The sequence below is a fragment of the Eulemur rufifrons genome, chromosome 25 (assembly GCF_041146395.1).
Source record: "Eulemur rufifrons isolate Redbay chromosome 25, OSU_ERuf_1, whole genome shotgun sequence".
Lineage (NCBI taxonomy): Eukaryota > Metazoa > Chordata > Mammalia > Primates > Lemuridae > Eulemur > Eulemur rufifrons.
In genome coordinates, this window is record NC_091007.1 from 10449345 (window position 1) to 10475639 (window position 26295).

The window sequence follows — 26295 nt, forward strand, 5'->3', positions numbered from 1 at the left end:
GTCTGAAATGCTTCCAAATGAACTCCGAAGAAAAACATTTATGAGTTGGAACGTGGTATTAGGTTGCAACATTCTAATTTACTAAGGGTTTATTTTCCTTTTTAAAAAAAGCCCACAAAAAATAAGAGCGAAATATCAAACGATGAGTCTGCTTTATGAAAATAGTTTTCTGTACGTTATTAGCATCCTGTGGCTGCGGGGATAATCCCTCTCCGTTCTGGTGTTTGATGATCCACTTGTTGTTTTCCATGTCACTGGATCAAAGGCATTTAACTTTATCCCTGTCCTGGACACACTGTATGTGTGCTGTCCAGTCAGTTGCTGAAAGTCCTAGAGAAAAGTCAGGACCAGTGTCACTTATAAGTGGCTGCCTGTTGGGAATGATTTCACAGTCTCCAGAAGAGACTGACAGTCACAAGAAACGTCCCCCACATCCAGCCTGATAGACAAACTGCTGATTAAGACCTTATGGGACTTTATACATGTGCTGAGTGTTCCAGGTTGAATTGTGCCTCCCAAAAGTCGTGTGTTGAAGTCCTAACTCCCAGGACCTCCTAATGTATCCATATTAGGGGACAGGGTCTTGAAAGAGGTAATTAATTTAAGATGAGGTCATATGGGTGGTCCCTAATCCAATAGGATTGGTGTCCTTATAAGAAAAGGAGATTAGGACACAGATGCACACAGAGGAAAGGCAATGTGAAGACGGGGAGAACACAGCTATCTACAAGACAAGGAGAGAGACCTTAGAAGAAACCAACCCTGCTGATACCTTGACCTTGGACTTTCAGTCTACAGAACCGTGAGGAAATAAATTTCTATTTTTTTGTGCTACCCAGTCTGTGTTATGGCAGCCTGAGCAAACGAATACACTAAGATATAAATGGGGATGGAGTTCCAGGGCAGTGTAGGAGAAGGGTTCTCCTACATGGGTACCTCATTCAACAACTCTTTATTGATCACCCACCATGAGCCAAGTCCTTCCCTAACTGCCCAGAATTTGGCAGTGGGCATGTAAACAGACCTTCACTTGCCCTCCAGCTACTGAGAGTCTATACATCAACTCGATAAGGAGGCTTGTTAGAAACAGGCCAATATCCACTGCATCAGATTCCCTGGGTGGGACCAGCGTCCCCCGGATCACTCACAGCCTGATGAGAATAAGGTCATTATATCTTTCCCCACCCCACGTTTGAGAAATGGTGTTAAGTTTCTGCAGTTGGTGTGCAGCCATCCTCAGGGACAGAGGATAAGGGGCCTGAATATCTGCCAACATGAGCTTCAGCTACTTCACAATTCAGTCGAAGTCTGGCTAGACCGAGAGCTTTCTGTTTCACACTCATTCCATGAACTTCTCTTAGAGTTGATGGTTTTTAGGTAACCAGCTATTAATATCATCACAGGAAAGTGTCAGTAAGAAAATCTAAAATGATTACCATATAGAAAGAAGAGCATCCCAAGAACAATGTTTGCAAATAAGAAGTCCTGAAGAGGATTTTGTCGCTGTATTAGTTATTTTGAAAATCTCGCATCTATCATCACATAGGAGATTTTAGACAAAGATTACCTGAATCATCACCTTACCTGGGTAATGGGGCAAAGATCACATGCCTGGGTCTGGGGCAAAGAACCTGGACCTCGGCCTTGGAGCTTGTTTCCCTCCCTCCCACCTCCAGTTGGTCAGCGGAGTTTAAAAGTAAGAACAGTGAGGTGCTCAAGGTGATGGATGTCCTAAATGCCCTGACTTGATCATCACATATTCTATGCATGTATCAAAATATCACATGTACTCCTATAAATATGTATGAACATTATGTCTGAATAAAAAATTTTAAATATCTAAAAAAGGAACAGTTGACATGCAGAGTGCTTTACAGTTTGCAAATTGGCTCCACCATAGTCCTGAGTGGAGGGTATTAGTCTGATCATCTTTCTCTTGTGGCTGGATACTCGAAGGTTAAGAGATGTACGTCCAAGACTACAGAGCTGGGAAGAAAGGAGAATCCGGTCCCCTAACTCTGACTTTGGTGCTCTGTCCTTCACGCTGGCTACTGGTTCTCCTGGTCTGGCAGCTTGAACAGCAGTTGACATCTAAATGCCTAAGGTCAAATGTCAGATGCTTGCCAAAAATGAGTCTGCCCCTTGGAGTGGAGCCTCCTGTTATCCCAGGAGAGGAATTCCAGTGCTTACTGTATTTTTATTTTTTTACTTTTTATTTCAGAGTATTACAGGGGTACAAACACTTCGGTTACATAAATTGCCTTTGCACCACCCAACAAGTGTGCCCATCTCCCAGATGGCACGCACCACATCCGTTAGGTGTGGTAAATACCCATGCCCTCCTCTCCACTCCCACCTGCCCAACATCCTATCAATGTTACTTCCCATTTGTGCACGTTAAGGTTGACCAGTTAGTACCAATTTAATGGTGAGTATATGTGGTGTTTGTTTTTCCATTCTTACGATACTTCACTTAGAAGAATGAGTTTCAGCTCCATCCAGGATAATACATTTTTATTGTGGCTGAGTAGTACTCCATTGTATACATATGCCACATTTTGTTAATCCACTCATGTATCGATGGGCACTTGGGTTATTTCCACATCTTTGCAATTGTGAATTGTGCTGCTATAAACATTCAAGTGCAGGTGTCTTTTTTATAGAATGTCTTTTTTTCCTTTGGGTAGATGCCCAATAATGGGATTGCTGGATCAAATGGTAGTTCTGCTTTTAGTTCTTTGAGGTATCTCCATACTCCTTTCCACAGAGGTTGTATTAGTTTTCAGTCCCACCAGCAGTGTATGAGTGTTCCTATCTCTCTGCATCCATGCCAACAAAGGCCACAATCACCATCATCTCTACTTATATTTCCATACTCATTCCACGTGGGCGTAAAATAGTTGACTGGATTTAAGCAGAGTTGGAGGTAAAGAGAGATGAGAATGACAGTTTATATGCAAAGGTGTGCGGCTGGTAGTTGGTCTGTCCATTTATTCACATTTATTCATTCACTTATTCACTTAACAAATATGTTGACCATGTATGTTTTGTGCCAGCCACTGTCTTGGGCACTAAGATGCCAAAGTGAGCAAAACCAAATCCATTCCCAGCCTCAACTAATATGGTGTCCAGCGTAGTGGGGCAGAAGGAACATTTATCGAGGGACATGTGTGATTTCCATCTGAGATAATTGTTTTCAGGGGAAGGACAACAGTCAGGGAAGGCTTCCTGAGGAAGTGACATCTGACCTGAGTTTCTAAGTGGGAAGTGAACTCCTGGGAAAATGGCCAGGGTGCACAAATACTTTGAGGCAGAAGGCATGCATCAAGCGAATTACATAAAAATTGCTTTTAGTTTGCATATTAATAAATTAAAAATGATGTATAGAAAGAATGTGCAGAGGGAGGGCAGAAATAATGGGCAGTTCTAAGCACAGGGGAAATTTATTCTAACTAATTTATATTCCACCTCCCCTCCCCCATTAAAAGAGCCATGAAGCAAGTTTTTATTAACTATATCTTTACAAGCAAGATCAAGTATGAGTGATATATTATCATATTCACTGATGCCCTGGATTTCAGAAAGAAGCCAGTGTCTGTGATTATTTGGAAGGAAGTTCAAACTTAAGCTGACAGATGACGTGTAGCATATAAATGGAATAGGCATACAGTTAGATTTCTTCTACCTGGTGAGAGAAATGTGCTATATTTACTACCTACAGGTGGGATATGATTTGAACCTGCTTCGAGACAGAATCTGGGGTGAAGCATGTGGAGGGATGCAAGTCAAATGTGTGAGGGGAGTCACAGCTTCATTTTTAAGGTCATTGATTCAGCTCAGTATCCAAGGCACAACTTTTCAATAGGGCTGCCTCTTCAAAGGTGAGTCAGAAATGAGGCAGATGGAGGTACTCATAGGTCTTCATGCCAGAATAAGCAAAATAAGAAATTTCTGTTTTAAAGACGTGACAGTTCCCAAGGTGTCATATTTTAATCTAAGGCCGGGGGAAAAAAAGTCATCATATTATGTTATTGGACTTCGAAATGACTGTAGCTAATCTTGGTTTTGGTCTTTCATAAATGCAGTTGTGAGTGTACCCAACAGTCACTCTCAACCTGGATCTGTGAATTTCTGAACAGGATTAGAAATTCCCCTTTGGAAAGACATCACACAAATAGGTTAGTGTATTTGTGAGTGGCCGGGCAGTGGCAGGTAGATAGGTCAGGTTCATCATAGCAGTGCATGTAGCAACCATACAACTCTTACTATGTAAGAGTCACTACAGCTTAAAAGCAATCATGGTGAAGATATTTACATCATGGAAATTGCCAAATGCTACAAATCTGGGCTTTTTCTTTTCTTTTCCCTGGACAGGTGCTTGTTAAACACTTACCAACACATCTCTGAATATAAAGGTACATTTCAAGGTTGAAGATATAGACAGTGGGATCCTTGAGAAGTGTGCAGAATAGCTCCTAGACTCTCCTTTGATGGACAGGAGATTGGATAGCTATCTGCCAGTCCTTGTGCCTTAGGAGTTGAGGGTGGCCCTGGGCCTCTTAATCTCCAGACATCCCAAGTTTCCCCAGAGTTGCTCCTGCACTCATCTCAGGTCAGTTCATTATCCTCACCTGGAATACATTAATGACTTTCGACCTTGTTTATTTTTCGTTATAACTCCTCCTGCTCATTGCTAAAGATTGAGGTCCTTAAAGCATCATTTTGAAATATGAAACGTCTTATTTTTCCACTATTTTTCTAATAAAGTCCTAATTATTTAACATGCTATTCAAGGCCCTTTGTTATTTGTCCTGGGCCTACCTTTCACCTTTACCTCTCTCCACCTATGCTTCCATCTATCTAGATCAATTCACTTCCAAAATTGCCTCTTTTTAAATATAGCAAACATTTCCTTTGTGTATGGCATTTATTTTTTTTGCATGATCAAAAAATACAATAGGATATGTTTTAAAAATTTTGCAGTGCATGCTAACAAAGACAAACTAGGCAATATTTTCATTGCATAAAACTGAAAGTGTCAACATTATTTTATGCCAAATTCCTTCAAAATATCTGCCTGTACTATGTAGTCATAGAAATTTGTGGGTCCCTTTTCTCCTGACTTGCATATCACTAAGTACCAGTTCACGATGTTGTATAGTTTGATACAATAAAGGCTTCTCAAGAGTAGGGCATTACTTGGATCAGACGGTGATTGAAATACGTTGAATACATATGGTTCTCTGCTATGTCTCATCTACTCCTTGTGTTTACTGCTTCAGTGCTACCTGATCTGGGAAGTCTTTTTAAAATTATTCTTATTGCGTCAAGAATACCTAACGTGGCATCTCCGAGTCTTTGCTAATGCTGTGTTCCTCTTCTGGAATGCCTTTTTCATGTGATCACTTATAATTACACCTATGTCTTAAGATCCTGTTTAACTTACTCCTCCCATGAAGCTTTCTCTCGGCACCTTAGCGAGAAGCATTCTCTCTTTTTAACTCATTCCTTATTTTTTAACCTTCTTAAAACTCTTCTCACATGCTGCCTGTAGTAGAGTTAACTGTTGAATGCTTTATATCCATGATTATATTGCTTGTTATGGGCCTAGATTATGTCAATGTAGTATCAATATGCCATTTATAACTAATATTTAATGACTGCTACTAGGTGCTATTCACAGTGCTTAACTGCTTCATATATATTATCTGACTTAATCTCCAAACACCACATTAAGGTAAAAAATTATTATTAGGTATTGTTATACCTATTTACCAGTGAGAAGACTGAAGCTCAAGAAAGTGGAGTAACTTGTCAAGGTTGCACATTCAGACAGTGTTAAAGCCAGAATCTGAACTCACACCCATGAGATCAGGACCTTTGTTTAACTGAATGCCGTGTTCTCAACATCTGGAACAGTGCCCCGGCACATGGAAGGTGCTCAATATGTATTTGTTGAATACGTGAAATAATTGCATTTCCAAAAGCACAATCTCTTGAAATCATATAATCAATATATATTCTACTATCATCATTATCATCTTTAAAAATGAAGACAGTGTTAGAAAGTAAGGGAATGCTCATAAAAGCATGGGCAATGTCAAAAGAACACTGGAACCATGTAGAAGGAGTTCCCAATTGCCAAACATGGGACAATTTCAGCAACAAAAATAAATACTGTAACAGATTATAACCCATAAAGTAAAATAAACATTGAGTCCTTATCAATATAAATAAATAAATGGAGGACAAGAGGTATCTTTTTCTTACATTGGAATTGCAATTAATAAATGTCAAAGGAATGATAGACATAGGAAATCACAATTAGGCAGAAATAATTGTTGCAGGTGAGACTCATTAATAGATCTACTATTAGTGGACAAATGTATGATAAGAAACAGGATATTTGTTATTGATGTCTCTCCAAAGACATTTATTATTACAAAGGGAAAAACAGTCACTTTACAGTGGAGAAACATGGCTGGTATCACCTCAAGCAAGTGATGAAAGTGCAAAAAGACGACAGACATCGTGCACCTCCTGATACAATGCACTGGAAAGGGCATGGCATTGCTTGTGTGGTATTCTTACCAAAAATACATAACCTCAATCTAATTGTGAATGAACATCTGACAAACTTAAGTTCAGAGACATTCTTCAAAATGTCTGGCCAGTACTCTTCAAAAGTATCAAGTTACTACAGTAAAGAAAGACCAACAGGATGTCACAGATTGGAAGAGAGTAAGGAAAGAGGATAACTAAATGCAACACGGGATCTTGGATTGGATCCTGGACTAGAAAGTAGGTGGACAAATGGTGAAATTCTATAGATTAGAAATCTGTAGGATTTCTAATAGATCTATCAGTGACCATTGTACTATGGTTATATAAAATGTTAACATTAGGGGAAGTTGGATGAAGGATTTATGAATTGCTACTATTTTTTGCAACTTTTCTGAGAGTCTAAAATTATTTTCATGAAAATGCTAAGAACAAAGTAGATCTGGAATGTTCCCAGCACAAAGTAATGAAAAATGTTTGAGATGATGCCTGTTCCAATTATGCAGATTTATCACTGCACATTGTATGCTTGTATCAAAATAGCACATGTAGCCCATAAATATGCACACCTATTATATATCCATAAAAATTAAAACAAATTTTTAAAAGTCTTTTCTAATTTTACCATCTTTTTTTTTTCTCTAAGAACCTTAATAATCTCCCTAACATTACAGAGTAATCTAGAAAGGCAGTAAATCTAGCTCTGGGATTATGGGATCAGAGAAGTTTAGAGTTTAAAGGACTCTGGGAAAAGGAGTCATATACTGCATCATTTCTAGGGGAGAAAAGCAAGACCCAGAGTGGTTGAGTTACTAAAATCACATTCGGGAGAACTGGTTCCAGAACCCAGGTCCTTTCACTCTTCATTCATTTTTACTTGCAATTCACAACACTGCTTGATTCAAGTCCCAAAACTCTTTCAGTTGAATTAATTCAATTTAATCTAAATTCATAAGATATTTTTACAAAGATATAATATTCAAATTTCTAATGTGCTTATAATGAAATTATGAAAATCTTGCATAAGAATGTAATGTTTTGCTTTTCCTACAAACTTGAGTAGCAGTTTGAGTTGGAAAAATAAACTTTGACTGTAAGATTTGAACTTAGTTCAACTAAACTTCAAATCAACAATTTCAAGGAGCTCAAAGTTTAATTAAAATGCATTATTCCCTTTGGGTAAAGCCACCCCTTTATTTTTTCTCATGTGTAGGTTCTCTCTTGCTCACTTGTTTGCTCATAGCCCCCTCCCCCCCCCCCCTGCCGACAGAGCACTCGTTGAGACAGATGAGTGCTGGTCATGTTATTTCATTGAGTGTAATTGTCTGAAATGGCTTCATGATATAATCATATATTAGGGGCCTGAAGGAGACAGTGATAGTCTTGGCATTCTGCCTGTGTTTTTCTCCAGTTTTTATTGCCTATAAGATTTCTGCTTCTCGACAAAAATCTGCACTTCCCCTCTTCCACCCTCTAATGTCTGGGCTATGCATTTAGCAGATGGTGTTGTTATACACTCATGTTTAACCGGATTAGACTAGATCATTGAATTTTAAGATTCCTGACTGTCACAGCTGTTTCTTCTCTGAAATGCTTTCACTCAATTAATGTATACAAGACACTCCTGTGGTCAATCCCAGTTTTCCAGAGAGCACCAACGTAGAAACCTGAACACATCTACATTGTGAATGGGAAAATGAATTCTGGTGCTAGAAATGAAAATACTTATGACTGCTACTTGTGTATTTGTGCCAGTGACAATATTTATTGTAAAAATCTAAAAAAAATACTGAGTGGTTAAGCTACATGTAGGAAAATTATTGCACACATTATTTCCGTAACCAAATCTCTATATTTCTATAACTAAATCCCCATGTCTTTACGTTATAACAGCAGTCCCCAACCTTTTTGGCAACAGGGACCGATTTCATGGAAGACAATTTTTCCAGATGGGGGTGGGGGTGCAGTTGAGGGTGGGCAGACCACGGATAGGTACCGGTCCATGGCCCGGGTGTTGGGGACTGCAGGTCTATGCAATGGCTGGAATGCTTTGGACTCTTAATTATCAGTAGAAATAACGGCTATTGTTACAAAAATGTTAACCATATAACTGACCCCATGCCTGTTCTTTTCTAGCATTCTTCCCTCCAAAAACAAGAAAACTGAGTGGTCCTGCTCACATAGGGAACTTCCGTAACTTGCAAAACAGATCATGTGACAAGAAGTACCTGTAAATCAATCCACCTTTTTACATATCTGTGCTTTGGGTTATTCCAGGTACTATGTGAACTTATTTTGAGTCCGTTTGGAAGATGAAACAGCTGTAATGCACAATAAGTATATATAAAACATGACAATTACATTGCCCTACTCTTTCTCTGTGTGAAAGACAGTGAGGTTGCATTAAGAACATGAGGTCCCCAACCTTTGCAGCACCAGGGACCAGTTTCATGGCAGATAATGTTTCCATGGACTAGGGAGGTGGGGGTGTCGTGGGAGGTTTTGTGGTGCAGAACTCAGGTGGTCACGAGTGGCCTGTTTCCTAACAGGCCATGGACCGGTAATGGGCCATGGCCCAGGGGCTGAGGACTGGGAGCTTACTGCTATTCACGTATGGGGCAGTGTGTATGCCCTGCCATTAATGTGACCAGTTTTCATAATAGGCTGCCCAGAGACGGCCGTGCAGTCAGCAGTGAAGACCAGGGGAAGCCAACACTGCTATGCTAATAGCTGCTAAGCATTTTTGCTCCTGAAATGAGGGAAAAGTCGTCATCTTAAAAATGGGAAAACCAACCCAGTGTCACCTCACCAGAAACCATCACTGTTGGTCAGCACAGTTTTTCGGGTGCATTCAGTTCCCTCACAGCTCTGGGCAGTTTGACTTGTTTCAACTCAGGATTTCAAATGTCTGTCTTTGCATTTGTTTTCTCATGAGTTCGTTGGGTGATCGGGTAGATAAGGTGACCAGGTTTGGGATTTTGTTGCTATTTACGATGGAAGAATAGGGTCATTGAGAGCCCACGTGCCCATGTGTGAATTTTAAAAGGTGCCCTGCCCCTTCCCAAGTGGAGGGAAACCCCTGATATATGAATTTGCTCCTTGGCTGGGCACACTATGTACATGACTTGCAGCAGCCTGACCCTGGAATCAGCCAAGGTTCTGGAAGTAATCAGGGGAATTGGAGGTGCCAGTATATGGAGCTACAGAGCCTGTACATTTTCTTCTGGTAATGCGTTTAATTAAGACCAAATGATTACACAATTTCTAAAGGCCAACATTTTCCTCATAAAACATTTCTAAAATTTCCAAGCATAACCTTCAGTAACCATGTTTGAATGTTTTTCAAGCATTATTATTATTTTATTTCAAAAAACACTTGCATTTTAAAGACTTAATTAAATGTTTCATAGATTTGCAGATCCCTGCAGCCTATGGATTCTCTGAAGAAAGCCAAGGAAACAGCCAAGATATAAAATGATCTGTCAATCCTGTGTGAAGGCACCAGCCCTGAGCTTCATTTCTTGAACATGTAATTCAGTGGATTTGAGGAAAAGACGTCAAGCCTGTGAAGAGGGTTCACAGCACCATGGATACATCACCAACGACAAAACCTTACTGAATCCGAATCACTCCCTAGGCTGATGCCATGCAAAGCTACCCCCTCAGCGCCCACCTGCTTAGTGCCCAGAGCCCTCGCTGAGCCGTGGGCCCCCATTTCTTGGAGCACCCCTCCCCGCCACCCTGCATTGCCCCTGGATAGGCATAGGTATCTCCGACTCACAGTGTTTAAAAATGCTCATTTTCCCCAAAGTTCTGCTCTTCTTCTTTATTTCCTGTTTCAATGAATGACACCACCATCTAGCTAATCAATGAAGCCAGGAAACTGGAAGTCATTTAAAATCCTTCTTCTCCTTCACCTCCTACATACAACAGTCACCAAATCCTTTTGATCCCACTCCCAGAAAGCTCCTGTGTCCATACTTCCCTACATCCTCACTGCCACTACCAGATCCAGGTCACTGTCAACTCCAACTGAATGACACCAATAGGGCTCCCTACCCATCCATGCTCTGCATCAGAGCCAGGGTGACTTCTGAAGCGCCCCTCATCATAAAGTTCAAACCACAAATTGCTTCTCCATCTGACTCCCAGCTCACCTCTCCAGCCTCCTACTCTGTTTATGTGCTAGTGATTCTGAATGTCTCTCAGCTGTCCTAGGTGTGCATTCTCACTAGCTCTTGCTTTCACACCTGCTGTTGCCTCTGTGTCCTCTGCTCCACCGCTATGTGCTAGTCAGTCTTCACATGAGGCTAACACAGCGGTTTCTTGCAGACGGGGACAGGTGTCCTCCCCGGGGGCCCCCATGGCAAGCTCAACAGGTAAGTAGCATGTACGCTAAGTTTCAAAACCGCTTCAGGAAAGCTCGTCTCTCTACAACTCACTGCAGAGTGTGATACGAGAACCAGCAGCAATGGCTGCACCTGGGAGCTTGTTGGAAATGAGGAATCTCGCCTCACTCACTTGACCTGCTGAACCAGGATCTGTATTTTATAAAGATGCAGGTGATCTGTATGCACCTTTAGCAGGCAAAACACTGCCTAGAGAGCACCGGTTCCTAACATGGTTACACACTGGAACCACCCAGGTCACTTAAAATGCATCACTGTAGCCCAAGTTCCATCCCCAGAGATTCAGTTGGTCTGGAGGGTGACCTGAGCACATGGATTTTTTAAAGTTCCCCAGGTAATTTTATTGTGTAGCCAAGGTTGAGAACCACTTATAACAGATGACCAGATACATCCTAGAAGAGGAAGTCAATTTTTTTAATGGATTGTGAAACTCAGCACAATAATCTAAAAGGCAAAGTAATTTTGACTGAAAAGAGTAGGACCCCAGAGGGAAAGAAAGTTGTTTTTCTTTTTCAGTACCAAAAAGGACTGGTTTGGAAAATCACAAGACAAACCATGGAGGACGAGAACATACAGTTTATAAAATGAAATGTAGCATTTAGAAAGCACGCCACTCAACTTTAAGGAAATGGCTTTCACTACTTCCCAGGCAAAGCATCAGAAGATTGCAACCCAATTAAGTGCTGGAGCAACAAGATAGCTGGGTGGAAAATTGGCAATAGCTAAAGGAAATCGAGGTGGATAAACCTAAGGGAAATCTCAGAAACCTGAAGACCCCAACTTGTGAGTATCTGAGTCCCAACAATGGCACAGAAGCACTTGGTAAGACAGTGGACTACAAGAAGCCAAAATAAAACGAGGAGACTCCAGGCAGGACACAGGGAACTTTTAGAGATGACATCTTGCTTTATTCCTCAGGCTGGAGTACAGTGGTGCAATCATAGCTCACTGCAGCCTTAAACTCCTGAGCTCAAGTGATCCCCCTGCCCCGGCCTCCTGGGTAGTGGGGACTACAGGTGCATGCCACCATGCCTGTCTAATTTTTCTTTCCTTTTTTTCTTTAGAGACAGGGTCTTGCTATGTTGCCCAGGCTGATCTCAAATTCCTGGTGTCAAGTGATCTTCCTGCCTCAGCCTCCCGAGTTGCTGAGATTACAGGTGCCCAGCTTAACAGGGAGCTTTTGAACAGAGGTCACTGTGCAGACTACAGAGTTAGCTACCAGAAGTTTGAGTGACACCTCAAAGACCACCAGTGACAGACCTGCCCTTCAGCCGGAGACCAATAATAGCAGATGATGCACTTGAGCCAGATATCCCTTCCCACTCCCTGGCCAACAGGTACACCCCTTTCTACTCCATTCCTTGGAAGAGTGGCCGCAGAGGGAGGCGGAAGAGAGTCAAGTTCCATGTCTGGTTCCTGAATTATGCCTGCAGATTTCAAATCCATTATACTAGTAACCTGCCTATCAGGGAGTTTTCTTCTCCATAGGTCCCTGGGGTTTTGGTGTCAAGACGGAAAGACTTCTTTGAGTGGCATTCTTATTGGAAGAAGAGAATCAGGGGAAAATGTTATAGAATTATGAATCACAACACATCTGTAGTCCTATGTGAGAGGCAAAATTGGGGCCAGAACCTAGGTCTACTAAGATGCACAGATAAAGTCTGAAAGCCTCGACTCTCTTGATGGATGAGAATTCAACCAAGCACCATTGATGGGCCATAGTAAAGCACATTTAGTTCACAACAGATCAATGCACTGCATTGACACCACTGATTACTATAAATTGGACCAGCCTCAGCAGATGACATTATCGGTTAGCATATGGCCTCAAATGAACTTTTTCTGATTGTTAAGAAGAGATGAAAAAGACATGATTAAGTTGTGATCAATACTAACATTGCACGAACTTTAGCTTCTCCTCCCTGTCCTGCTATTTTTTTTTTCCTCACTGAAGGGAATATTCCTTGTTACTCTCCTTCCTGGCTCTCATTTGGGACATGGTTAGCCCTCACAGAAAGTTGATGGACTGGCTATTTGATGGATACATCCTTTATTTCCTTTGCCTTGAGGAAGGCATAGCCTTTCTGTCTGTCAAGTTCCCTGGTCTTAAGAGTGGGAAAAGAAAGCTTATGACAAGCATAATGAATAGCAATAACTTTCTAATTAACTGTTTATCTAAAATGCAACCCAGGAGTTGAATTTCATTAATCACGGTGACATATTTTGGGTAGGACACACATAAGGGACTAGATTTTTGAATTACCTTACATTAGCATGTATTATGTAATGAGAACCCCCCAAAAAAACAACTAACCATCATTGATGACTGTAATATAAACTAAGAAAATAAATTTAACTAAACACTTTTGAAATTGACACAGGTAGAAAGCATTAGTATACAATATAATACCAGATCTGCTTTGAGTCCACAATTATATCTATGTTAGTGTCATGAAAGGTTTCTGGCAAATTTAAAAACCTGTGTTGTGGTATCCTTTATGCCTAACCCCAGAGGAGAAGAGAAAGCCAAGGATTGAAATTAATGATGTATATTTAGGCGGTCAGCTTATTGGACTGCTACCCCAAACCAGAAAAAAAGCTCCACATATGGAAAATGCCCAATTAGGGGAGGGGCTGGTGGAAAGAGACAAGGTTTTCACAAGCAGCCGAAGCTGTCATTTAACTATTAATGATTTCCAAGTACTTATTGAAACCATCTTAAAATAACCAACATAAAAGTGAAAATCAAATCAAATCATAAAACCAAGAAGTCTAATGTTCTCTGCTTAAAAACTCTGATTACTGAAATAATCTTTTAAGACAAATCCATATTTTCATTTAGCACACACAAAATATAAATCATCTATCCGTGTTTTATGAATTTCCATGAGCCTTCAGTATGAATTAGGAAATCAAGAATAGTTTATGATTTCTATCATGAACTAGTTCTTTTTTCCTCCGCTTTAAAATATCCAGCCTATCATTGGAAACTCACAAAATATAGCTGGAAAATATGCTTAAAAAACATGACCTTCCTGACAAACAATGAGGTTCATACATTAATTAATATTAATAGTAACTACGAGCTCAAAAGGGAATTACAGGTTTAAAATAAATTGCTCTGGAAAGGTGTCTGATGCAAGCTGTTTTTGTCAGTGGAGGCCAAATGACTCAGGAGTTTCAAACGAAAACTTGGGTTGGGAAGTTTTATGTCCAATGCAACTTTTTAAGCCATCTTGCCTTCTGTCATTGTCTCTTGACAGGAAAGGGAGTGTTTGTTTGTTTTGTCTTCCTTCAGATTCCCATGAAAGTCACTCTGGAATCATACACAAAAACCCTGTTCCATCTTTAAGCTTGGCTTTCATCAATAAGAAAGAACTGCTTACATGTGCTGCATTTTCCACACAGTGAACCCTTTCCAGGAAGTGGACTCTCATGTGTGGAAAAAAAGAAAACCTTACCTGGGTAATCATTCTTGTCTATGTCTGAATCTCCTCTTAAGGTAAAGCCAAATCCAGAAGGGATATTCTGGGAGGCCCACACTCCTTGCAGAATTTGGGAAGGCTTGGTGTTTAGGCCATCTTTGTTCCCATTGTAAATGAGCACTTTGCCTCTTTGATCCTTGCCTGCAAAGGGCACACCGATGGCAATGTCTACAAACGGAGACAAGGAAACATATTTCTTTAAAATGAAGAATGTTTTAGAATAAAGTACAATCAAAGAGCAATATTGCTAAGTCCAAAAAGCTTATTACTTTTTCCATGAAAATTCTGTGGCACTGCAACGACAGTAAATTATTTGTTGCCTTTTATCCATCCAAGAAATATTTATTGAGTGCCTGTTACGCGCCAGATGCAGTGGGTACAACAGTGAATCAGACACTCAAAGCCCCTGCTTTTAGAAATCTTATATTGTAGTACAGGTAATAGTTTGAATAGAGAAATAATCAAGAAGATATCAAGTGATAAATGCTATGTAGAGAATCTTAAAAATATTTATATGATGGAGAATGGTCAGGTTGTTGTTTTAGAAACTGAAATCTAAGGACAAGAAGGAACCAACCACGTGAAAATCAGGGGGAAGAGTACTTCAAGCAGAAGCAACTGCTGTACAAAGACCCAAAGGTGGCCTGTTGAGAAGTGGCCAGAGAGGATGCTCTGTGTGGGAACTCAGTGAGTGACTGAGATAGCAAGAATGGATCACGGGGCTGGGTGAACCAGGTGAAGCACCTTTGCAGGGTACTTAGGAGAGTCTTGTCTCAAAAAAAAAAAAAAAAAGAAAACTCATTCACAAAAATTATATCACTTTTTGGTTACCTAGTTCCATGAAGTGGGCAATTGGTAACAACTGTACCCACACATGCCATGGTAAATACTACTTTAAAATATCCATCATTTCCTTTATGCAACAGTAACATGAAATTATGACATGTAAATGACTTTTCCACGGTAGTTTAAATTACCATTGTATCCATCTTGGTTCAGGTCCCCTAAGTGCGCCACAGCACTACCGAATCTCCCGAAAGTCTCGGTGCCCGTGAGTACCTGTGGGTCTCTGAAGAAGAGAGAGCTCACTTGCAAATACAGGTAGATTTGCCCTACTTCCCGAGGGTTGCTCTCGAATTCGCGTTCCATAAAGAGAGGTGCTCCAACCAGTATGTCATCCATTCTGTAGGGAACAAACATGGCAGTCAGCATACTGGCAGACAGAGTCATTTTGGTGGCTTTGTAAATCAATTCGATTAGTACATTTCCACTGGTGTTTTTCCTTTTCTGGGGGTCATTTTATAATCATCGTACGTCTTTCATTGCTTTGTTATGTTTTTTTTTTTTTTTTTTTGAGACAGAGTCTCACTCTGTTGCCCCGGCTAGAGTGAGTGCCGTGGCGTTAGCCTAGCTCACAGCAACCTCAAACTCCTGAGCTCAAGTGATCCTCCTGTCTCAGCCTCCCGAGTAGCTGGGACTACAGGCATGCACCACCATGCCCGGCTAATTTTTTCTATATATATTTTTAGCTGTCCATATAATTTCTTTCTATTTTTAGTAGAGATGGGGTCTCGCTCTTGCTCAGGCTGGTCTCGAACTCCTGAGCTCAAACGATCCACCCGCCTCGGCCTCCCAGAGTGCTAGGATTACAGGCGTGAGCCACCGCGCCCGGCCAGCTTTGTTATGTTTACAGCATAGAATACTGTAAGAAAATAAGAATTGTTAAATTATCACTCTGAACTTTTTAGCTTTGTTAAAAATGCCTGTTTTAAGAAAACCACAGATATTTAACCCTTTTCAGCTTTTTGGTGGACTTCCAGAAACTGTAGTTACACAAAGAAAACATAGCAATAAAGGCCTAAATGGGTTTTTCTATAAGTAGATTAGAGTTTGTCTACAATGTATATGACTATGCATTTAAATGACACAGTTTTCTTGCAGTAATAGTGTTTAAAATCAATCTGTCCTTCCCTTTCCTTTTGTTACCTTGATTTAAATAAAAACAGAGGCCAAAGAGGTGTATAAGGTGGCTAGAAAGTTAGAAAACAAATTTTCATCCCAAATGAAAATTTGTAATCTACATTGAATATGTAGATTATGGGAGAAAAAATAGATAGTTCTTAAGGGTAAAAAAAATTCAAGAAACAAACACCTAAGCAAATTATTTAGACATAAAGACATCATCAACAGCTGAATAAAAACCAAAAGTGGCTAAAGGTATTTCCTTCACAGAGCCAGACGGGCAGGGACAGGAATGAAGGAGGAAACTGTACCATGAGCCTTCTAAGGTATTTGATTTTTTGAAAACATATGTATGTATGATTTTTGCTTTAAAATTTTTAAGAAAAGTCACATCAACCAAACTACATAATTTGACCTATACTAATGACATCGACTAAAGTTTGTCTGCAGACATCCATCTTGGCAGATGCAATCATTTGAATGGTGACCCGAGGCAGGAACACAAATTTGTATGTGGCTTTTATGTCTATGTAGATTGAGTAATTCGCTGAAGTCTGCCAAGTAAGCTAATTACTAAAATATTATCATCATTAATATGATTTAGTCATATGTATCATTAGTATATATTTATAATATATCAATGTGTATTAATATACTCATGCAATATATAAAATTAATAATTTATACTATAAAATAATGTATAATAATAAAACCAATGGTATATTACCAATATATTAATACATAATATATTAAAATATGAAAAATGAATAACAATATATTGATAATATAGTATGTAATATATAAAATATAATAAACCAATTACATATATAAATATCATAAATATGATTCTACATCATGAGTCTCATATATATCTTGAATATCATTAATATCAAAATGCATGGCCGGGCGCGGTGGCTCACGCCTGTAATCCTAGCACTCTGGGAGGCCGAGGCAGGAGGATCATTTGAGCTCAGGAGTTCGAGACCAGCCTGAGCAAGAGCGAGACCCCATCTCTACAAAAAATAGAAAGAAATGATCTGGACAGCTAAAATTATATATATAGAAAAAAGTCAGCCGGGCATGGTGGTGCATGCCTGTAGTCCCAGCTACTCGGGAGGCTGAGGCAGAAGGATCGCTTGAGCCCAGGAGTTTGAGGTTGCTGTGAGCTAGGCTGATGCCCTGGCACTCTAGCCTGGGGAACAGAGCGAGACTCTGTCTCAAAAAAAAAAAATAAAAACAAAAAACAAAATGCAGCGATGAGGTGGAAACAGTTACTGAGAGCAAGAAACTTTCTTTAGGATCTGAGTGGTCTGCAAGACACTAGACATTGCTGTGTCCTACCCTCTGCTAACGTTTTGCCTTTCCTGTGGTGTTTATCTACTGTCTTGTTTCTCAGCCTGAGTCATTAAGGTGCTGTGACTAGTGATGTAAACCAATTACGTTCCTAATGAATGTACAAGTGACATTAAATTGCTACTTATATAATTATAAACAAGGAAGATTGGAAAATATATGGGAGATCCAGATTAATGCTAAAGATCCCAGACAGGGGGGAGGCTCGGTACTTGGAGGGAATCAAGGAAGGCTCCATGGAGCAGGTGGCATTGGACCTGGGTGGGATTCTGACAGGTGGATCTAGAAGTAGGCTTTCCAGGGGGTGGTATTGTGAGCCAAGGCAAGTGCCCCTGGATGGAGTCAGGGAATAGCCAGTGGTCCAGATGTGCTCGATACCAGAGGGATTCCAACAAATCTAATTGGAAAACCAAAATGTACAAAGAATTCCTAAAACCCAACAAATATGAAGTCATATATAACAATAGCATATATCATTATTATATATTATATACTACTCTATGTTATTATATATAATCTATAATTATATAATATACAGTAAGACCAATAAGAAAACTACTAAAAATTGGACAAAAGATCCACATAGACACCTCATCAAAAAAGATACAGATGGCAAACAAGCATATGAAAAGAAGCTCAATATATCATTAGGAATTTCAAATTAAAACCTCATTATACACTAGAAATATCTTAGAATGGCTAAAATCCAAGATGCTGACAGCAGCAAATGTTGGCTGGGATGTAGAGCAACAGGAACTCTCATTCATTGCTAGTGGGAATGCAAAATGATGCAGCCACATGGAAGACAGTCTAACAGTTTCTTATAAAGCTAAACATAGGCTTACCATCTGATCCCACAGTTGTGCTCCTTGGCAGCTACCCAGTGGTGTTGAAAACCTACAGCCATACAAAAGCCTGCACACAAACGTTTATAGCATAGTTGCCAAAACTTGGAAACAACCAAGAAACTCTTCAATAGGTGAGTGGATAAGCAAACTGTATAATATTCATACAATGGAACATTATTTAGCAAGTGGAAGAAAGGAGCTATCAGGCTACAAGACATGGAGGAACCTTAAATGCATATTGCTAAGTGAAAGACGCCAATCTGAAAAGGCTACATACTGTATTATTCCAATTATATAACATCCAGGAAAATGTAAAACTATAGAGACAGTAAAAAGATCCAGGGTCTGATAGGATTGAAGGGGGAGGGGAAAGGGATGAAGAGGTGGAGGACAGGGGACTTTAGGGTAGAGAAACTATTCTGTATGATGCTGCAATATGAACTTAGGCATTTGGCAAAGCCCTTAAAACTATGCTGCACAAAGAATGAACCCTAATGTAAACTGTGCACTTTTTCTTAATAATGTATCAATATGGGTTCATCAGTTATAGCAAATGGACCACACCATTGCAAGATGCTCATAGGGCAAACTGAAGGCAGAGGGGAGAGGAAGTATATGGAAACTCAGTACTTCCTGCTCAATTTTTCTGTAAACCTAAAACTGCTCTAAAAAATAAAGTCTATTTATAATAAAAGATATCTGGAAAAGTAAGTTGATTCCAGATAATATGGGAAAAACAAGAGTTTTGGTGTCGTACTGATCTAGATTTAAAATCTTTTCTAGTAATTAGGCGTGTCATATTGAAGAAGTTACATTATCTCTTTAAAATGTGAATAGTATAGAAATTGGCTGCTTCATTGGCTACATCGCTTGAGATCTCTCTTTCTCTCTCTCTGTCATGTTACACAGTAGCATTTAATAAATGGTAGGTTTTTACCAAGGCACTGTGCTAGTTGTTGAAAGGGATGCACAATATTTTTACATGTTATAACAATGCAAACAGAAAGAGTACCTGCTAAAAAAGCGAAACACACTTGCCTTCCCCTCTCCTATCCCGTAGAAAACAGAAACAAGAGTAGGCCTGGGATAGTCTGGGGCCTTGAGCTGCTTCTAGAATAGACTCTTTCTTGTTTCCTACAGCAGTAGACAAAACATACGGACAAGCACCTAGAGCCATTTCTGACTGACCACACTTTAACAAGGAAGAGAGGAACTGTGGCACAGAAAGGCCGCCCTGAGTAATGGCTATCATTTTGGTCCCAGATGCCAAAACAGAAAGTGCATTGCTAAACTTAGGTAAAACGTTTTTGTAAAAATGTTGCAAATACATTTACTTTAAAAAGAAAGTTCCCATCCCATCGCTCGTCACACTGCCGTGTCCCAGGCTGGGAGGAGAGCAGGGATTTGGCTCTTCCAGCCCCTGGCTTAACTCGGAGAAGCCCTGGTTGCCTTTATTTCTGAAGTTATTGTCAGTATGAAGAGGCATGTGTTAAATACCCAGTTGTATCTGTGACTGCCTTGCAGCCTCGAAGTAAAACATCTAAAGTCACTGGTTCTCTATCACAGAGATTTAGCAGGGCCATTTTCTCATTCTACAGAGAAGGAACAAAGGATATAATTGGTCCCAGAGGGTATGAACATACATGGGGACCGACAGTTGGCTCAATGCATTTCTCACTGCCAACACTGAGTCCTAGAAATGAAAAATTGTCAGCCCTATTACTGTGAAAGCACATCCTTGGATTCTAGAAGTCATATGACAGCATTGATTTATTTGCTTAGAAATACATTTCCCTAGATACGTAAGTGTAAGTCTCCTAAGATGTTCTAAATGCCAGAAAGAGAAAGAGACATTTGTTCTTAATTTACAATTATGTTCTCACAGAGTTGAGAGACATTAACTGTCTTGAGTCAATTGGTATAATGTGTCTTGTAGAATATTTTGCACTTAGTGTAAATATTATTTTATATTAGTAATACCACTTAAGAGTCATAATATATGTTATTGCTTAGGCTGGTGTTTTAAAATCTTGACATGCAACCCATTAGTAGATTGTGAAATCAATTTAATAGGTCTTGACCAACATATTTTAATGAAATAAAATATAATAGAAAATAAAGTGAATGCATTATATATAATTGTAAATATTGTTCTGTGAAACTTGTTTTAGTTGTCTGTGTGTGTGTATTGAATTGCAATGTCAAAAACATTTCTTATTATGGACCACAGGCAAGAAATGGTTGAAGAGCCATTGCAATAGGCTGTGTGCGCCATTAAGCTATTTCAAAATTTATTTGTCAAATCCTTTTTTGAATATACCCAATTCAAGCTTAAAAGTTTTAAAATATTTATTAGTAAAGATGTTTTTCACTGACCTGGTAAGTAGTTGTGTGTAATAGGCTGGATGCCATTTTAAGAGAATATACGTTTATGGGCATAAAGACATTTTAAAATATATATATGTATATTAATCTAAAAAAGATTAATGATGGAGAAATAATGTTAACAATATGGTGTTTGGTAAAAAACCATTTTCTCTGTCTGAGTCTTACTGGTAGTTTGGATGATACCTAAGTTATTACATAAAGGCAATTAATAGAAGTAGAATATATGTATTAAATTTCATTGTATTTGAAATGTCAAATGTTTGAGCACAGTTTTTTTTTTTAACATATCTGTGTAGCATTCACACAGGTTTTATTTTTGCCTCTTTTTTATGTCTAAATTAACTCTGATAATCTCATACAATGCAAAGCTCAGTATCTTTCCTTCGCATGTTGTTGGAGACAGAACATTACAAATATTTCCCTTAAAAGCAAAGCATCAATATAGTGATAAAGTATGAGATAACCCACCAATGAGAATATCCAATATAAAGAATGCAAATTCAAGTTTTCTGCAGCCAAATGGTATTAATGTGTTGCTATGCTTTGAATGTGTCCCCCAAATTTTATGTGTTGGAAACTTAATCTCTAAATTCATATGTTAATGAATAGATAGATAAAGTCATCAGAGTGGGGCCTCTATGATGGGACTGGTGGCTTTATAACAAGAGGAACAGAGACCAGAGCTGGCACAGTCTTGCCCCCTCACCATGTGATGCCCCGCACCACCTCCCGACTATGCAGAGTCCCTACCGGCAAGGAGACCCTCACCAGATGTAGCCCTTCAACCTTGGACTTCCCAGACTCCAGAACTGTAAGAAATAATTTTTTTTTCTTTATAAATTACCGAGTCTCAGATATTCAGTTACAGCAACAAAAAACAGAATAAGCTATGTATTGATTTAACATATAACCTTTCCTTTTTTCCCAGTGGTACATATTGCATGCTCATGCCCATAGCTAATATTCAGAATGTAGTTATTTCTTAAAAGAATGCAGACTAGTAGACTGTAGAGTAGATACCTCATCAACCTAATTGTTTTGTGATAGGCAAGAACTAATATAACTTAACCGATTACATTACAGAAATCAATTTTCAACCTCTTAATGTTTTAAGTTTCTAGATTTCCTGCCTAATTCAATCATAATGATATATCCTGTAGGAATAGACATACTTTGACTAAATCTAGCATAAAAACGTAGTCACCTAAAACTGTTTCCTTTCAAATATACTTCTGTCCAAATTGCCTTAAAGTTAACTAACTTCTAAGAATCTATTTAAATTTAGCTCCTTTTGGCCCTGCAGTGGCCAAAAAAAAAAAAAAAAAAATAGGAGAAAATGTCTAATAGATTCAGTGGTAATTCTGTGAATTCCTGAAATAGTACAAATACTATAAGCCTCAAAAGCCATAAGAAAAAAAAAACAAAAACAAACCACAGATTTGCTTGCTTAGGCACAAGATGAAAAATACCATCTCCATTTGTTGTTAACAAGTTTGTCCAGAAATTCCTAACAAAGTTTACATTGACAGACTTTGTAGTACTGGCTGTCTTAAGATAACCAAACTGAAGATAATTTCACCAGTTTGTTTATATGTCACAGGCTTCACAATATCAACCACCAACCAGCATGCACACGATTGCTTGTTTTAAACTTTTGGAATCCATTCATAATACTGGGAGATCTTTTCTTAAAAAGTACTGGAGAAAATTTCCATCAATTTACTGATTTGGTCACTTGACTTATTGTCGCTGTCTTTTTTTCCCTGGTGTTGAGATTTTGGAGCTTCTGTAGGTGCCTTGTTTTTGTTGTAGAGTAGATACAGAAGATATATGTTTTCAAAGAATGTTCATTGGATAGCCTCACGCACAATAATACTTAATTGTTTCCTGGTTGGGGAAAGAAAAGTGTGGTTCAATGCCATAAATGTGTGTGTGCAGGGCAAGTCCTCACTTCTGAACCATGAACAATTATCTAGCCAAGTGATTTTCTTAACCTTATAAATTTACTATATAAAAAAAACAAACAAAAAAAAATAAATTTACTATATATATGTTATCATTATTATAATTTCAGACTTCACTAAAGTTGTATGTCTTTATGGGATCTTTCTTTGACCAATCTCAATTGTTTCCAGAGCATACTTATTTATAATAGGACCTTGAATTTACATAGCATCTAAGTAATTAAAAACAGAAAATTACATACCGACTGAGAATTTGTGGGCACTTTACCTTTCTGAATGGCATTGTTAAGTTAATGGACATATTACTCAATGCAGTCTAAAGAATTCAGAAAATACTAGCTCAGAAAAAAAACATAGTGTGCATTTTTTAAGAACACCAAGAAAGAACAAATTATCACTTGAAAATTCCTGTGTTTGTTACTACCATGTTGTTTTGATCAGCAAGAAACCAGTGAGATCTTTTTCTCACAAGGTTTTCTTTTCTTTTTCTTATCATGGCAAAAAAATGTACTATAAACATTGTCACAAAACTTTGAGCATGTTTTCAGCAAGGAGAGAGTACCCTGCAAAGCATATTGTGAAACCTGGGAAAAGTCGCAAGGGTTCAAAACAGGAGCAGCCTGTGGACAGGGACACAGGGAATGACTCCAGATGACCAGGGGCAAAAGCCCTTGAGCTTGTCGTGTGACTATCTGTGGAGAGAAATGTGTCTATGCACATCTGAGAGGCCACAGTGGGATTTTTTGTTTCCACCATATAGTAGACTTACTAAATCAGGACACCATGCCATGTTTTGGCATCAAGTTCTTCTTCAACTATTTTCTTTTTAAATTACTAAGGCTAAAATTGGAGATCTTGAATGGTGGTTCTAATGGTCACTTTCTTTTCACAACTCAGACAGCTGCAGATCAAGGCAATTTTAATTTTAAATTGATTGCTTTGGGGATAAGATTGGCATTCAACTGTAACTTCAAAATATATGCAGAGTGCAACTACTGCTGTTTCCCTCCACTGCTCTTGCTCTGGTCCAAGCCATGGTCCTATCTCACCTGGCACGTGGCAATAGGCTCACATATGGCCTCACACTCTCTGGACCAGTTAGACAGAGCGCACCTGATGAAACAGAAGTGTGAGCAGCCCATGCCTCATCTGGAGCCTCACCTGGAGTCTCCATGGCTCACAGGATGTTGTATCCCTACTGGAAACAGACTCATTGCAGTCCGTGGCAGAGTGTGTGTGGCACTGCGTGGAGCAGTTTGGCGTAAATGCAGTGGCCTACACACCTTCAGGATCTGGCTCCCCTGTATCAACTCTCGGGTCCTTTGGCTGTTCCTCACCTACATTAACTCTTTCCTCGGCTATAACCTCATCACCGAGGCCTTCCTGACCTACCCAATTTAAAATTGCATCTCTGTCAATATCCCCTATCTTCTTTCTGTTTTTACTTTTTAAATTTTAATGAATAGACTTTATTTTTTTAGAGCACTTTTAGATTCAAAGCAAATTTGAGCAGAAAGTACAGAGTTCTCATGTTACTCCCTTCTGTACTCCTCCCTCTCCCCCTCCCCACCATCACATCCCCCACCAGAGTGGTACATTGTCACAATAAACCTCCATTTATACATGATTATACACCAGAGTCCACAGTTTACGTTGAGTTCACTCTCAGTGTTATGCATTCTGTGGGTTTGAACAAATGTATAATGACATGTGTCCACCATTATAGTGTCTTACAGAGCAGTGTCACTGCCCTAAAAGTCCTCTGTGCTCTACCTGTTCATCCCTCCCCCTCTCCCCCAGAACCCCTGGCAAGCACTGTCTTTTTATTGTTTCCATAGTTTTGCCTTTTCCAGAATGCTCTGTAATTGGATTCACATAGTATGTGGACTTTTCAGATTGGCTTCTTTTACTTAGTCATATGCATTTAAGGTTCCTCCACATCTTTTCATCACTTGATAGCTCATTTCTTCTTAGCACTGAGTAATATTCCATCATCTGGGTGTACTAGAGTTTATTTATCCATTCACCTACTGAAAGACATCTTGGTTGCTTTTGGCCCTTTTGGTTTTTTCCTCCATAGTTCTTATCACCATCTAACATACTCTTTATTTAATTTACTTAATTTTTGTTTGTAGCTCTCACCTTCCCAACTCTAGTATAATCTCCCTGAAGTTAAGGATTTCTCTTCTATATCCCAGCACTTAAACAGAACTTGCTAGTGCATAGCAGATGCGCAAGAAGTCTATGTTCAATGAAAGAGTAATAAAAATACATTTTCCAAAAGGTACAAAAGTTAATAAATTTAGTTCCAACCATATGCTACAATAAAATATATAAAGTACATTTATAGCTATATGGAAGTCACAGAAAATATCTATCAAGGATGTATCTAAAGTGCTCAGCCTGGATCCTGGAATGTAATTAGGATTATTCAGATATCTGCTTTCTATGAAAATGTGAGCTCCCTGAGAGCAGAGACACATTCTAACTTATTCACCTCTGTATTCTGAGCACCAAGAATAGAGCCTGGTACATAGTAGGTGCTCTAACAATATTTGTTGGATGAATAATGGTTTTCTTATTTAATGATTTGTTAATTTACCTGTCAGTTGCTTTTAGTGGATCAAAGTGGTATTTAATAATAATTTTTTTCTGAAGTAATGACATAACCACAACCATAATTCACCATGCTATTTGGTCCAAGCTCAACTGTAACTTACTACCACAATCTGAAAAATAACATTATTATTAAACCTTCACCATGGGTGTTACCAATACATTGGTTAAAGCAATGGTTAGCAGAAAATAATCTATTTATATGAAAATGTTTTATGAATGTATCACATACAAAGGGGAAAATTCTAGGAGAAAAAAAAAAGAGACAGATGAATGTCCTCAATGGCTATGGACTTTGAGTGGCCAAAGACTACTCACTTTAAAAAATTAAAAATAAAATGCAATAAAATAGTCCTCTACTAGAAGTGGCAGATGTGGAAAATATCAGTAAAGACATAAAATAGGATGACAAAGAATTCTTTAATAGACACATCCTCTTGTCCTGAACAACAGCAACAACAAAAAATTAAAACAAGAGAGCCTCTATCTTGAGAAAGTATGTAAGGATATATTGCACAAATGAAAAATGTGACATCTTTATAGATGTATATAATATACAGTGAGTGAAGGAGATGTTATAAACTTACCCATCATTGTTAACATCTGATACAACAACAGTATATCCAAAATAAGATGCCATCTGCAAAAGAAAACCTTAAGATGACATATTTTGTGTTTAACAGTCATTTTTATAGTTACCTCTCAATTA

The 26295-nt window shown here is 38.9% G+C and overlaps 1 protein-coding gene across 2 annotated transcripts in view; it reads right to left on the minus strand.

The window, feature by feature from the left end:
* The window catches only part of ITGA8 (integrin subunit alpha 8), a 149317-nt gene that overhangs the window by 73136 nt on the left and 49886 nt on the right, over positions 1-26295 (minus strand). For both annotated transcript variants that reach the window (XM_069458896.1, XM_069458895.1), the window contains 3 exons: positions 26174-26226; positions 15433-15638; positions 14432-14623 (listed from right to left, as the gene is read on the minus strand). In XM_069458896.1, the coding sequence (XP_069314997.1) occupies positions 14432-14623; positions 15433-15638; positions 26174-26226 (451 nt within the window). The remainder of the gene's footprint in view (positions 1-14431; positions 14624-15432; positions 15639-26173; positions 26227-26295) is intronic.